Below are 14,198 nucleotides of genomic sequence, written 5' to 3' on the forward strand. Positions count from 1 at the left end.
CTCTGCTTGAATGAGGAGATTAATGCCTTTTAAATTCACTCTCTTTGATGCCTCACTAATCTCCTTTCAACCTCCCCCACTTTCACCTTAAATCTTTCAACCCACTTTGCCCTGTAGTATTTGATCGTTGCACCCTACCTATGACTCTCATAATGTAATAGACTTTCTATCAGGTTACCCTTCAGCCTCCAAAGACAAAGAGGAAACAATCCAAATTTGTCCAACCTCTTCTTATAAGTAATACACTTCAATCCAGGTAACATCCCAGTGAACCTCCTCCTTACCTTCTCCAAAGCTTTAGAACTTCTCATCTTTATTGCAGTGACCAAAACTGCACACTATACTCCAAATACAGTAAAGGGAGATAGAAATTTGATACAATTGCAACATGAATTTCATACTGAATTGCTTAAATGATGAAGGCAAGCGTGCCATGTAACTTTTTTGACATCCTCTTTTCTTTCTTTGCCACTTTCAGGGAACTGTGGACTTACACCCTAAGATCGGTCTTCACATCAATGCTCCTCAGTGCCTTACCAGTTACTGGATGCTTTCCCCTCCCATTTGACCCCCTGAAGAACAATACTTCACTCTTATCCAGAATAAGCTCCAATTGCCATTTCTTTGGCCAGATTTCCAGCTGATCTACTGCATAATCCTACTGTAACCTTTGATAATTCTGGAGAGAATTCTTAGGGATAGGATTTAAAAGCATTTGATGAACTATTACCAAATTAGGGAGAGCCAACATAGCTTTGTGCAGGGCAAGTTGTGCCTGACTACCTTGATTAAGTTTTTTCATAAAGTGTCAGGGGTGATTGATGAAGGTAGAGCTGTTTGTGTTGTCTACATGGATTTTAGTGTAACCCTCTCTCTAGGGTTCGTATATAAACTCGGCTTGTTAGCTAACTCTGCTAACAGCCACATGACTCAGCGGTTAAAAGTCCACCTTTCAGAAGTGATATATGTTGAGATTGGTATGATTTGAGATTCAACCAAACAGGAACATTGGGAATAAGGAACCTCTATGTGAGTGAATGCTGTGTAGATATTGACCATACAGAATTACTGCTTGCCAAGAAGTGACAGATCATATACTAGCATAAAATTGTAAAAATGTATGATTACCAATTTCAGCTTTATCAAACAGTCATTAAGAGAAAGAAAAGAAAGAAAAAAATAAAAGGCCAATTAGATCAGTCTAAATGCACAAATGACAGTTGGATCTCATCTTTTCCAAAAGCTGGGTATAACTGCTACTCACGGCAGAGTTCTCATCACCAATCACTGGTTGAATTGCCCAGCTTGGACTCTTTTGTTTCACGAAGCACTCCTTGTGATTGCATCTTCCTGACCGATTTATCGAATGGGTGTCTTCCTTTCTCACATCCCCTGCCAAAAGACCATGAACCCAACCACCGTCCATCACAAATCTTTTTCTGCCCAGCTCTCTAGATCCTTCTCCTGATCCCACCATCCTGATTTGCCGAAACAACATTCCTAAGTTGAACAACATGGCACCTTGTCTTTAACTGAAACCAAAACATTCTACCAGCAGAACACACTGCTTTTACCTAAAGCAACTAAAATGAAATAGCTCACAGCACAGGAGTAGAAATCTTAACCAGGGTTTTGTATTAGTAAAGTGTTTGACAAGGTCCTTCATGGGAAGCTCATCTTGAAGATAAGATGCATGCGATCCATGGTGATTTTGCCACTTGGATTCAGAACTTGATTGCCCATAGAGGATAGGCATTGAAGGGACTTATTCTAGCTGGAGATCTGTGATTAATACTGTTCTATAGGAAACTGTACTGGAAGCTCTGTTTTTTTTAATGATGTATATATATGACCTGGATGAAAATATAGATGGGGGGGTTAGTAAGTTTGCAGATGATATGACAGTCATAGATAAAGTAGAATACTGGTAAAGATTACAACAGGATATAGATCAGTTGCAGATATGTGTAGACAAATTGCAGATGGTGTTTAAACTGGCAAAATGAGAAGTGTTGCACCATGGTAGGTCAAATGTAAAGAGACAGTACACTGTTAAGGGCAAGATCCTTAACAATATTGATGAGCAGTGGGGTCTTGGGGTCAAAGTTCACAGCTCGCTGAAAGTGGCTACACAGGTTGACAGGGTGTTCAGAAGGCATATGGCATGCTTGCCTTTTTTTACTTGAGGCATTGAGTTCAGAAGTCAGGAAGTTATGTTGCAGCTTTATAAAACTCCAGTTAGGCTGTTTCTGGAGCATTGCATATGGATCTGGTTGCCCCTTTAGTGGAAGGCTGTTGAGACTTTAGAGGATGCAGAAGAGGTTTACCAGGGTGCTGCATGGATTAGAGGGCTTGTGCTATTCTGAGAGGTTGGACAAACTTGGGTTGTTTTTGCAGGAGTGCAGTGACTGATGGGAGATCTGATAGAAGTTTATATGATTATGAGAGGCACTGATAGAATAAATAGACAGTATCTTCTTCCCAGGATTGAAATGTCTAATACCAGAGGCATGCATTGAGGGTGAGAGGGTGTAATTTTAAAAGAGATGTGAGGGGCAAGTTTTTTTACACAGAGAGTGGTGGATGTCTGGAATGCACTGCCTGGGGTGGTAGTAGATGCAGATACATTTCAGACTTGTAAGAGATGTTTAGCCAGGCACATGAATGTGAGAAACATGGAAGGATATGGACATTGTGTAGTCAGAAGTGATTAGTTTACCTGGCCATTTGATTACTAATTTATTTGTGTCACTGTCCAGTCCATGGACTCCGCATTCCAGTTCATGGTCCGGTCCGTGGACTTCATATTCTGGTTATTTGTTTTCCCCTGTGTTCTGATGGGTGCCTTGATTGAGGCACCTGATCCTCATTTCGAGCCTGCAACATAAATAGCTCCGGAGTTCAGCTATTCCTTTGCTGGACTGTCATTAGAAACCCACACCAGGAAGTTCGTCACCAGAAACCAGTCATCAGAAGCGAGTTACCAGAAGCTTGTCACCGGAAGCCAGGCCAGCAGATTCAGGCTCTGGGCTGCCAAGAAGTCTGGACCATCATTGGAGCCACTGAGAATCATGGACTCTAAGTTGCTTCGGTGCCTGTGGTTGCTTAGTGAATTTCGAAGTTTTCGTGTCCAGCTGAGTTGCTGGCTGTTTACCGCTGCTCTGAGTAAGGTATGAATTCTGTTGTTTTCATGGCCAGCTGAGACTTGCTGGTTGTTTGCTGCCACTCTAGGCAAAGATACAAATGGACTGTCATCATGTGGTTTTGTCTCCTTGTTGTCCAAGTCCTTTCCAGCTGAGTGGGTCTGGCCATTCACCGCTGCTCTGAGTTGGGTATTCTAACCCCTCTTTGTCCAAGTCCCCCGGGCTGAGTGAGTCCGGCCATTTGCCGTTGCTCTGAGTTGAGTATTCTGTCTCCTCAATATCCAAGTCTGTGTTCAAGTCCAGTCAAGTCCGAGTCCAGGCTCTGTGTTCCAATCCAGTCAAGTCCGAGTTCCAAATCAAGTCAAGTCAAGTCTGAGCCCCAAATCATGTCAAGTCGTCAAGTCCGAGTTCCAAGTCAAATCAAGTCCAAGATCCAATTCAAGTCAAGTCAAGTCTGAGCCCCAAGTCAAGTCAAGTCTGAGCCCCAAGTCAAGTCAAGTCAAGTCAAGTCAAGTCCAAGATCCAATTCAAGTCAAGTCAAGTCTGATCCCCAAGTCAAGTCAAGTCAAGTCCGAGTTCCAAGTCAAGTCAAATCAAGTCCCGAGTCTGAATCGAGATCCAAGTCCCGAGTCCAAGTTAAGTCCGAGTCCAAGTCAAGTCCAGGTTTTACTGGTTTGTTATCCAACATTTACGTCTATGTTGACATTTTGTCTTCATTCCTGGCCTTCCTAGTAATTCTCAATAAACACAGTTCCGTTTATACTATCTCAGTGTCTGTTTCTTACATTTGGTCCGCTCCCAACACCCCCTTGTAACAATTCGGTTTGGCACAAAATCGAGGGAAGATAGTTCTATTCCTGTTCTAACCTTCTTCACTATCCACAACGCCACTAATTTTAATGCCTTTTATTTTAGAATTATAATTACTTCTCAGTTTGTTACAGAGAGATACTTACAGTAATCTAACATCACCACCCTTTTCATGCTCATAGCTACAGTGGATGTGAACTGCAGTAGGAGACAGGGAAATCACCTAGTTCCCTAGTTCCTCCAAGATAAGCTACTCACCCACTAGCATTTGAATTTCACTCATTGGATGTCTTAAATTCTTTATGGAACAAGCTGGAACATGCCTTTGTTTACAAAAGCAGAAATTCAGTAGCAGAGTCGTAATCGATATTGCATTATTATAGGTGCAATTAGGCCTGTTTTTGATGTCAATAGTGACTAGTTCCAGCTTGATAGCTTTGGAGACTAATCAGGATATTAAGAAGATTAATGGGACATTGTCAAGGTGTAATCAGTGATGACAGGTCTTCACAGTGTATGTGCATCTACATATTAGCATTAAATAGAATATCTCAAAACTGCTTCATAAAGTTACTTATAGATGTTTGATTAACTATCAGGAATTGTACAATTGAAATACAACCTACAGAACCTGCTCAATCCCACAAGTGCTGGCTGAAGATCTGAATAGTGTGGATCATTGGAAGCTTTGTAGCTATATGAATATGCTTAGCAAATTTGTTGATAAAAATGATTTTAAAATATTTTAAATTTAGTAAGCTGGTTTTCACCAAAGTAAGAACTGATATCCTGCATCCATGCATGCTGGTAAGTTACTTTTTTTCATTCTTCACAATACATTTTCTGCCCTTGACACAGTTGGCCACAATATCCTGCTCAGGTCTATACATCCATCAGATACTTGGATGAAACTGACTTCAACCAGTTCCATTACTATACCGCTAGCAATGGCCAGAGAAACCTATATAACAAATTCTACCTACTCCTGTGCCCTTAACTTAGACATTTGGAAACTTGGTATAGTTTGCAGAAGTGAACAGGAAGGGCCAAAGTTATCATTGTGGAATTTCAAAGTTGATGGCACATCCTTCAGCATCAAGACTATCCATGATTGTATTTGTTTCTCTTTTGATGATTATACTCTCAGTTACATAAATTTCAGACATCCTTTTCTAAACCACCCTCCTCTCCCTTTTAAGATACTCTTTAATATTTGACTACACTGTGGTCGTCTGCAACAATATCTCCAAGTGTGCTCAGGACTATATTCAGTTTGATAACAGGCTCATGAAATGCCTTGGGATATTTTAATAACATCACATTATTGTTGATGAATATTACATATTTTACAATATTCTCAGTCTCCTTTGAACATTATGAGAGACTGGACAAATTTGTGTTCCTTTCTCTGGGGCGGTGAAGGCAGAGGGAAGATCTGATAGAAATCTATAAGAATATGAGAGACATAGACAGAGTGAGTAGACAGGGAGTATCTTTTCCCAAGGGTAGAAACGTCTAATGCCAGAGTGCATGCATTGAAGGTGGGGGGGGGGGGGGGTTAGATTCAAAGAGGATGTGAGGGGTATGTTTTTTACTCAGAAAACGGTGGATGCTTGGAGTGCATGGCCTGGTTTGATGGTAGCAAAGATATTAGAGGCTTTTAGGGGATGTTTAGATAGGCACATAAATATGAGGAAGATAGAGGGATATGATCATTTTGTAAGTAGGAGGGATTAGCGTGGGGATTGTTTGATTTACTTTTTAGCTGGTTTGATAAAACATTGTGGGCCAAATGGCCTGTTCCTATGCTGTACTGGTCTATGTTCTACGTTCTATATTTTATCCTTCCGCTATGCCATTTAGCATTGCACAGCAAGATGTGTATCTCATCATAGAAGAACTTGTAGGCTTGGTTTGTGGTTTATTCATGGGATATAGGTGATACCGGTAAGGTCACATTTAGTGACTGCCTGAGTTGCATTGAACTTCTACAGACTTTGCAATGAATATTTGCTTTAATATAGAGTACTATTAGCTTGAGCTTCTTACACTGAACTGACAAATGATATTTCTTGCTTCCTCATAAAGCTAAAGATCATCTCAAACAACTCACATTTCCAGTAATGATACAGTTATGAAATATAATGCTTATCTGACCTTTATTTATATTTATTTAATATACTGGACATATGATACTGTTTACAGTATTAGTTATGCTCTGTTGGTACTCTTGGCACTGAAGCTAATCTGACATTTCTGTTCAATCCTTTATACTCTGCAACCATCTGTCATTTCACTTGAATCTAAAATATCTTGTGGCATTGTTTAGAGAAGAACAAGGTCAAGAAGTGAGATTTCCCCAACGATCCCAACAACCAAAAAAAGAATTATCAATTAACACCACACAGAAACTGATTGTCAAATTCTGTGGCAATTTGCATAATATAAACTTGATTGCCAAATATATTTAACTAACAGTGACAATAATTTCAAAACTAATTCATTGATTCTCAAATGCATTAGAAATTCCTCAGTGTGTCAGGGTGATGAGCCTCGAAATCTATTTTAAAGCTACATACGGTTTTATGGTTCCAAGGTTAAACCTGATGTGTGTGCAGACACATTTTATGGTGCAAGTCATGTTTAATGTCATATTGGCAAGAGAATTAGCATAAAAAACAGTTACAGTCCCTCTCAAGAATGCAGAATAGATAGATCATCACATTAGTTACATCAGAATTAGAGAATCAGATAATTTTTTGGCAAAGAAGGAGACCATACCATCTATTATTTCCGCGTAAGCCAAAAAAATAGACAAAAGGTAAATCCTCCTTCCCAGCTCTTGACCCGAAGCCATTATTGGTTTCAAGCACTCATCGAATACAGTAATGATCTGATGTCATGTCTTTCAGCTGGAACTTAATGTTCCATTGAATAACCACTTTCCTGGAAGATTTATAAGATTATGAAGGGTATAGATGCTTATGTGTGAATCCATGAGTCTACTGGAGCCTGAACACTGAAGGAGGTAGCCTCTCGTGAAGTTAGAAGACTGTGTATGTGCGTAGGTCGATGGATGGTTATTGTTGCTCTGTCGCCTGGTATATTTTGTTTTGTGGTGTTCTGCCAAGTACTGTGGACATGCTATGTTAGTGCTGGAATGAGAGGCGACACCCGCTGATTGCTGCCAGCCCACTTTTAGGTGTGTTGGTTAACACAATTGACACATTTCACTGTATATTTCCATAATGTGGTAAATAAATCAGAATGAGATGGAGTAGGTAGCCACTATCTTTCCTCCCCATGCATTAATGTTGAGAATGGTTAAATTAAAGGGGGCATGTGGGGCAGTTTTTTTTATACAGAGAGTGATGAGTACCTGGAATGTGCTTCTGCTGGTGACAATGGAGGCAAACAGAATAGATACATTTAAGATGCTTTTAGATAGCCACAAGAATATGCAGAGAATGGTGGGATATGGACTTGAGTGGGCAGAATGGACTAGTTTAGTAGGCTTTTAATTACTAGTTCAATAAGTTCGGCACAACATTGTGGGCTGAAGGGCCTGTTCATGTGCTGTACTGTTCCATGTCCTTTTGTTCTATGTTCATTTAAAATCTATTGATTCTGCTAACAAGAAAGATTAGGACTGCATATGTATAGTAACACGATTGACTGCTGGTTCCCTTCCAAGTTACACACCATCATAAACAGGAAATGGATCCTTTATTGTCACTGGGTCTAACAATGGAACTTCCCACTCAACAGCACCATGTAAGCATTTTCTCCAGAAGGGTTGTAGCAATTTACGAAGGAAGTTCATTGGCACCTTTGTAAGGACAATTAGGATGAGGAATAAAGACACACAAATGCCAACAGTGCACAAAGAGGTTGCAGTTTATAAGTTCCATTAAATTTCTCACATCTTGCAGAGGTGACATTGGAGTTATAGAAGAGGATTGTGATAACTTTCAATTCTTTGGACTCAGTTGCTCATACATTTGAGTGCATAAAAGTTTTTTGCTCTGAGTGTTTAGTATGAGTGAGAGGACATAGAGGTGGTGCGGAAGAAGGCCCTCAGCTGAAGAAACGATATTTCTCTGGGATTTTCAGGCCATGATTCTCCAACCCAGACCATGGTGCAACCAGTGATTGAAAACTGAAATGGACATCCTCAAAGTAATATGCCACCTGCTCCAAAACATTTCCAGCATCATCAGGGCCAGAAGAACTTTGTAAAACATTGGTAACATCTCATCTTGAATATTATATGCTAGTTTAGTTACTATAATAGAGAAAGGACGTGATTTCTCTGGGCAGGGCTAAAAAGGAAACTATCTGGGATATTGTCTGGGGCAGAGTGTCTTGGTTATGAGGGGAAATGGGACAGACTGGGTTTATTATTCTTGGAGTGGAGTAAAGTGAGGATAGATTCGGCCAAGAAGCTTGTACCTATGCTACATGACTCCGAGGCACGTTGACTGTTATGATAACTATGATCATGAACTTTTAAGCATTTACTTCCTTCCAGGCTGGAGTTGGAGTCATTTGAGATAACTGACAGAATGCTGTCGCGATAGCATAAAAGAGACTGCTGAATTGCTTTATTCCAAGGGAACTGAGTGTAATTTGTTCTCTCTTGTCAGAGAACAGTAGACAGTATGACATGTAATTTTTCAAGGGTTACAGGCTCCCCATGGAGCACTACACAATATACTCCACACACATATTGCTTTGCAGGTGCTACATTTCAAATTGGAGACACACCACAGTTGGAAGGAACTTGTCTCCCTCAGTGCCAGTAGGGCAACTACCTGGTTCACTAGATAGTCCAACATCCTTATAGCCTTTCTTTCTAGTTAGGTTCACTATACTTTCTGTAATTGGGAAAAAAAACACACTACAAATCAAAGAATGACCTTAATATCAATTCCAGACTCTATTCATTCATGCAAAAATGTATTCAATGAATGTCATGCGTCCTGTGCATTCTTGTACCTACCTAAGAGCCTGTTGAACTCCTCTGTGGCATTTGGCTTCACCACCACTCCAGCAGCACATTGCAGCACCCTTCACGCTCTGCATAAAAAGTTTGCCCTGCACATCTGCCTTGGACCCACCCCTTCTCACCTTGAATGCATGACCTCTAATATTAGATATTTTGACCCTGGGGTCAAGTTACTGATAGTCCACTTTGTCCATACCTCTCATAATGTTATAAACCTCTATCAGATGTCAGTCTCCACCGCACCAGGGAAAATTACTCAAGTTTAACTAAACTCCCTGATAGTTCATACCCTTTAATCAAGACAGCATCCTGGTAAATCTCTTCTGCACCCCTTCCAAATGCTTGACACCCTTCCTTTTATGGGGTGACCAGAACTAAATGCAATAATGCAGATTCAGCCTAACTAGAAATTTATATAGTTGCAACATACATTTCCAACTCTTGAACCTGGTTTCTTGACTAAAGAAGGCAAGCATGTCTTGGGCCATTATTACTTCTCTATCAACCTCTGCAGCCAGGGGAGTGATGAATGGAACCCAAAGATTCCTTTGCACGTCAACACTGTTAAGTCACTTGACACTCTCCCCTTTGAGAATGATCTGCAGCCATTTGAGACATCCTTGATCTTGGTAACTAGAAAGCAACTCTAGTGTCTCTTTTATGGCCACTGAATCTCCTGTCTATTCTCTAAGTATCGAGTTTTCTATCAATATCACTCTGTCTGACTTTACCCTTCCCTGCTGAGCCTTACAGCTGACCACAGTGCCACTGACCTTGCTGTTGTGGCCTAAAAAGTCACACCTACAGCAAACTCAAAGGTGAATACTGTATTTGTTCCTGAGAGGAATGGCCACAAGGGTAACCCTGCACTGTCTGCCTCTCCCTCACTCCTAGTGGTCACCCGACCATCTGCAACCTGTACCACCTCACTAAAACTCTTGTCTATCATGCTCTCAGCGTCCCTTACCACCTGAAGTACATTCATCTCCGGCTCCAGTTCATTCATATGGTCAACAAAGAACTTCCTACAGGTGGACATGCAGTCTCCCTGACCTCCTTCATTCTGTAGGAGCATTGTACTGCCCTGCATTCCAGCCCCTATCATAGGAATAATAATTCTAAAGAAAACATCACTGGAACTGATTTGTTCAGCTTCTCAGTGAAGCCTCCTGAATCAAAACCTCAGCACTGATTCTCAACCACTGCACGTACAGCTCAAGCACATTTGGAAGATATGCTATTACTATCTTCTCCTGTCCTCCGTGAGTCTGCTGAAACTTCTTGCATATTACGTGAGCAGGACAACCCTTCTCCAGTCCTTTCAAAGCAAGCATTGCAGCCTCAGTAATTCAAGGAGCCCACATTCTCACATGTTGTCCCATGCTCTAATGTCTTTGAGGTTGACTTTGTTTATACAATTATTATTTGCATCTTGTGCAATTAAAATATGCCCAACCTTTATGAGCGCAGACAATTTTAATTCATAAATTGCTCCATTATTACGTTTTGTAACTCCAAAACATAGATCTAATTGAAAGAAAAACACGAGAGATGATATAAAAGCCTGCTCTTGATTTTTACTTTTAGCATGGCACACACATATGATGTGGTGACATCATGACGTTTGCCATTCACATACTTTTCATATAATCAGGAATGAATTACGTAAACAGCAAATAATGCTTAATCAAATAATGTATTTGGAATATTACTCAAATATCACTGAAATATTAAATACACAACACTTCTCCCTGCTTAGCTATAAACTCCAACTCAATACAGAATGTATTGGGCGGTTTAGCACGGCTGCAGACAGACCTGACCCTGAGTCACCAGGCAAGGTCATTTGATTCCAAACTATTGGTTTATTGATGATTGCAGATGTCTCTCTGGTGTTTCCCACTCCCTCCCCTCTCCCTTCCTCATTTCCCAACTATGATCCCTCTCTTCCTGCTCCCTTCACATTCTTCATCCACAATAGCGAGCCATATCATTGCTCACTTATGTCATGAAATTTGTTTTTCTCATGGCAGCTAAGTAATGCATACATAAAATTACAACAGTACTGCTCAAGATTTCCAGCATCTGCAGAATCTTGTGTGTTTAAGATTTAATTAACAGCCCCTTTCTTAGTATCAGTAAAAGCTCTGTCAACTGTGTAATTATAATCTGCAGAAGTAGTGCTGTTGAAGAAAATTAACTATTTTGGCTCAATGCAAAATATTTTAGGCTAAATGCAAACATCTACTTGGCATAGAAGCTGCAGAACAAAAGCAGCAGATACACTTGATGATATTTATCTGTGCTTCATTATTTACCTCTATGGGTATTTCAGTGTATCTTTAAAAGGCAAGAACCGTGAAATATAGTGAATAAAAACTATCGATTTTGTACAAATAATTTTCAATCACAAACTGAAGTGTGAGCAAACATTGATGTGCAGCGATTATCAGGTTGCACGTTGGGCACAAATAATCAAGGGAAAATTTTGTTGCAGAATTTTAGTGCTATCTTGTAAGAAAGTCTGTATGGAACAATGCAGTTGTGGGCAGTTGTAATGCTGCAAAATTCTAAAAGAAACAGCTTCATAAATAATGATACTATTCTAATTAAGTATCAAGACAAAAACTAAGTACAATTTGAAATACAAGTTTGTAGACTATTATTAAAGCAGTTCTGTTTTTGCATTGGAGAAGGGAAGCCTTAGCTTTATTTCTATGTAAAGTTTAAATGGTTATTTCTGTGATGTTTTCATAATATTGAACTTAGAACACTACAGCACAGTAGAGGAATTTGGCCCATGATGTTGTGCTGACTTTTTACAACAAGTCTAGCTCCTTCTTCTGACATAGCCCTCCATTGTACTTTTTATCATCCATGTGCCTAAGCTAAGGGTTTCTTAAATGTCCTAATGTATCTGGCTCCACCAACATCCTTCTCTGTTTAAATAACTTACCTCTAACATCTCCCCTATACTTTCCTCCAATCACTTTAAAATGTTACCCCCTGGTATTAGCCTTCTTTACCCCAGATAAAATCAAGGGGAAATAGACAACATTGACTCATACAATTAATCACAGAGACAGTTTTGAGGCTGATCTTAGGCTAAAAAGTTGAAAAAAAATCTTGTTTTGAAAATTGAACCAGTTCTCCTGCTATTTATTTGTAAATATAGCCAGCTAAATCGAGAGCTAAACTATTAAAGACTCAACATTTTGGTATCACTTGGTTTGAAATTTTAACACTTCCAATTTAAACAGACTTGTATTAACTACAGGCTAAATACTTCCAATCAGGCATATGTTCATGGACCTTGAATACCAGAATCAAAAGTGTTATGTTCTGTGCTGTGTTGTTGATATGGCAGCTGTCTTTTTCTACATCATGATTACGTTAATATCAACCAGGCTGACTATTAACTGTGCAGTCAGTCCACACTGTTGCTTAAAGACTTTGTGGGTAACTTATTTTTAATGTCATTTCTCTGTTAATGACTCTAGAAGTTTATTTTCACTTGGAAGAATACCAAAGAACCACTCAGCCTGCCATGATTTCTATTTTTGCCCCTTTTACTTCCAGCTTTTGTTAATTTGCAATTACTTTGGGACCTGAAGTAATAAAACAGTTGCATTAATTCAGTTACAATAGGATTTGTCAGAGACAAAATCAATGTTATTGATAAGATGCCCTGATATTAAAGAGGAGCTGAGGCTATTTAATGTTTTCATAATATATTGCCTTGCAGTTTAGGTGAATCAAATTTAACTACATCTTGCTATCAAATAGCTACAAGAGCAATTATAAATGCTGTTGATTTATTTCAAAAAGTTACTTTGCTTTTTGGTCACCACTTATATAAGTTAAGCAATCCATCTACCTGGTGGTTGCCTGGTCTGATGGTAAATCTGAAGATCATAGGGCCGAGCACTGGTTCTCTGTACCACGGTGACATTTTGGCCAGTCCATTTGTTAGCTTTCAGTAGGGTGTTAGTCTTCCAATCAGTCCAGTAAACATCACCTCCGTACAATGTTATAGCAAAAGGATGAGAAAGGTATTCATGATCACGCAAGACTTCTATTAATTCACTTCCATCGTATAAGGCTGAATAAATAGCATCAGACCTAGAACAGGACAATGAGACATGAATGAACAAATAGCATTTGAAAATAATTTCCAGACCACTGGCTTGCCAAAATATGTGATTTTTATTTTTCCCAATACCCTTGCCCCTCTTCAGGTTGGTGACTTACATAAGCCAATTTATTGCAGGATCAAATCTCAGAAACGGAGTGGAGCAAGCCCATGAGATTTGGAAATATGTCTGCAAATTGCAAAATCTGTATGCTGAAGCACAAAGAGCCAGTGAGGAGTTGGAACACATGAATAACGTGAGTGTGGAGCTACTTACAGCTGAGAATGTGTGCTGGGCTGCTATGATTAAGTTCTGGAAGGTTAGAGTAGGGAGAGCTTTTTGGAGAGTCATAGAAAATTACAGGATTATGAGACTGAAGAATTCCCTTATCATTGGAAAGAAGCATTCACCAGAATACGGGGAATCCACTATTTCAACCAAGGTGCCTGCCCTTTAGTGGAACCACCCAGAATTCAGATCTTTTAGGCGGCATTATGAATCCCTGATCTATTCTTCAGAGCTTCAATATCATAAGGTATTTTGTGCATGTAATTATTTCAGTGGGGAACACCTTTTGCAAAAAGTGTTTTTTGGAGTATATGAAAAGACAAAGAATGAAACTTAAATTGTGTGGTTAATTTCCACTTATTTTGCAATTAAACATGTTCAAACCATTTCTTGATGCAGATCAACAAGAAAAACTAGGCTCCTGTATTTAATGGAAGTTTAAAAATGTTCTTCAAAAGAAGTCAAAACAATTGTTGGGATGTACAACATTTAAAGAAGAAAGAATATTAATTGCATCTATATATTGAATGTGAAGGTGGTCATGGAGGGGAGCTTTTCAGATTGGAGTGCTGTGCTTTGTGATATGCCACACAGATCGGTGCTGGATCCCCTGTTGTTTGTCATATTAATTCATGCAGTTGGCATGATAAATACATTTGCAAATGACACCAAAATTGGTAGTAAGTGGACAGCAAAGAATGTTATCTAAGATTGCATCAGGATCCAGATCAGTTGGGAATGTGATCAAAGGAATAGCAGATGGAGACAGGGCGGTAAAGAAGTCACAAGACACTTCATCAGTCAGGACATTGATTA

The 14,198-nt window shown here is 39.5% G+C and overlaps 1 protein-coding gene across 1 annotated transcript in view; it reads right to left on the reverse strand.

The window, feature by feature from the left end:
- The window catches only part of LOC140714547 (low-density lipoprotein receptor-related protein 1-like), a 1,940,354-nt gene that overhangs the window by 633,106 nt on the left and 1,293,050 nt on the right, over positions 1-14,198 (reverse strand). Inside the window, exon 27 of the mRNA XM_073025830.1 lies at positions 12,839-13,083. Within this exon, the coding sequence (XP_072881931.1) occupies positions 12,839-13,083 (245 nt within the window). The remainder of the gene's footprint in view (positions 1-12,838; positions 13,084-14,198) is intronic.

The sequence above is a fragment of the Hemitrygon akajei genome, chromosome 2, assembly GCF_048418815.1.
Source record: "Hemitrygon akajei chromosome 2, sHemAka1.3, whole genome shotgun sequence".
In the NCBI taxonomy this organism is placed as follows: domain Eukaryota; kingdom Metazoa; phylum Chordata; class Chondrichthyes; order Myliobatiformes; family Dasyatidae; genus Hemitrygon; species Hemitrygon akajei.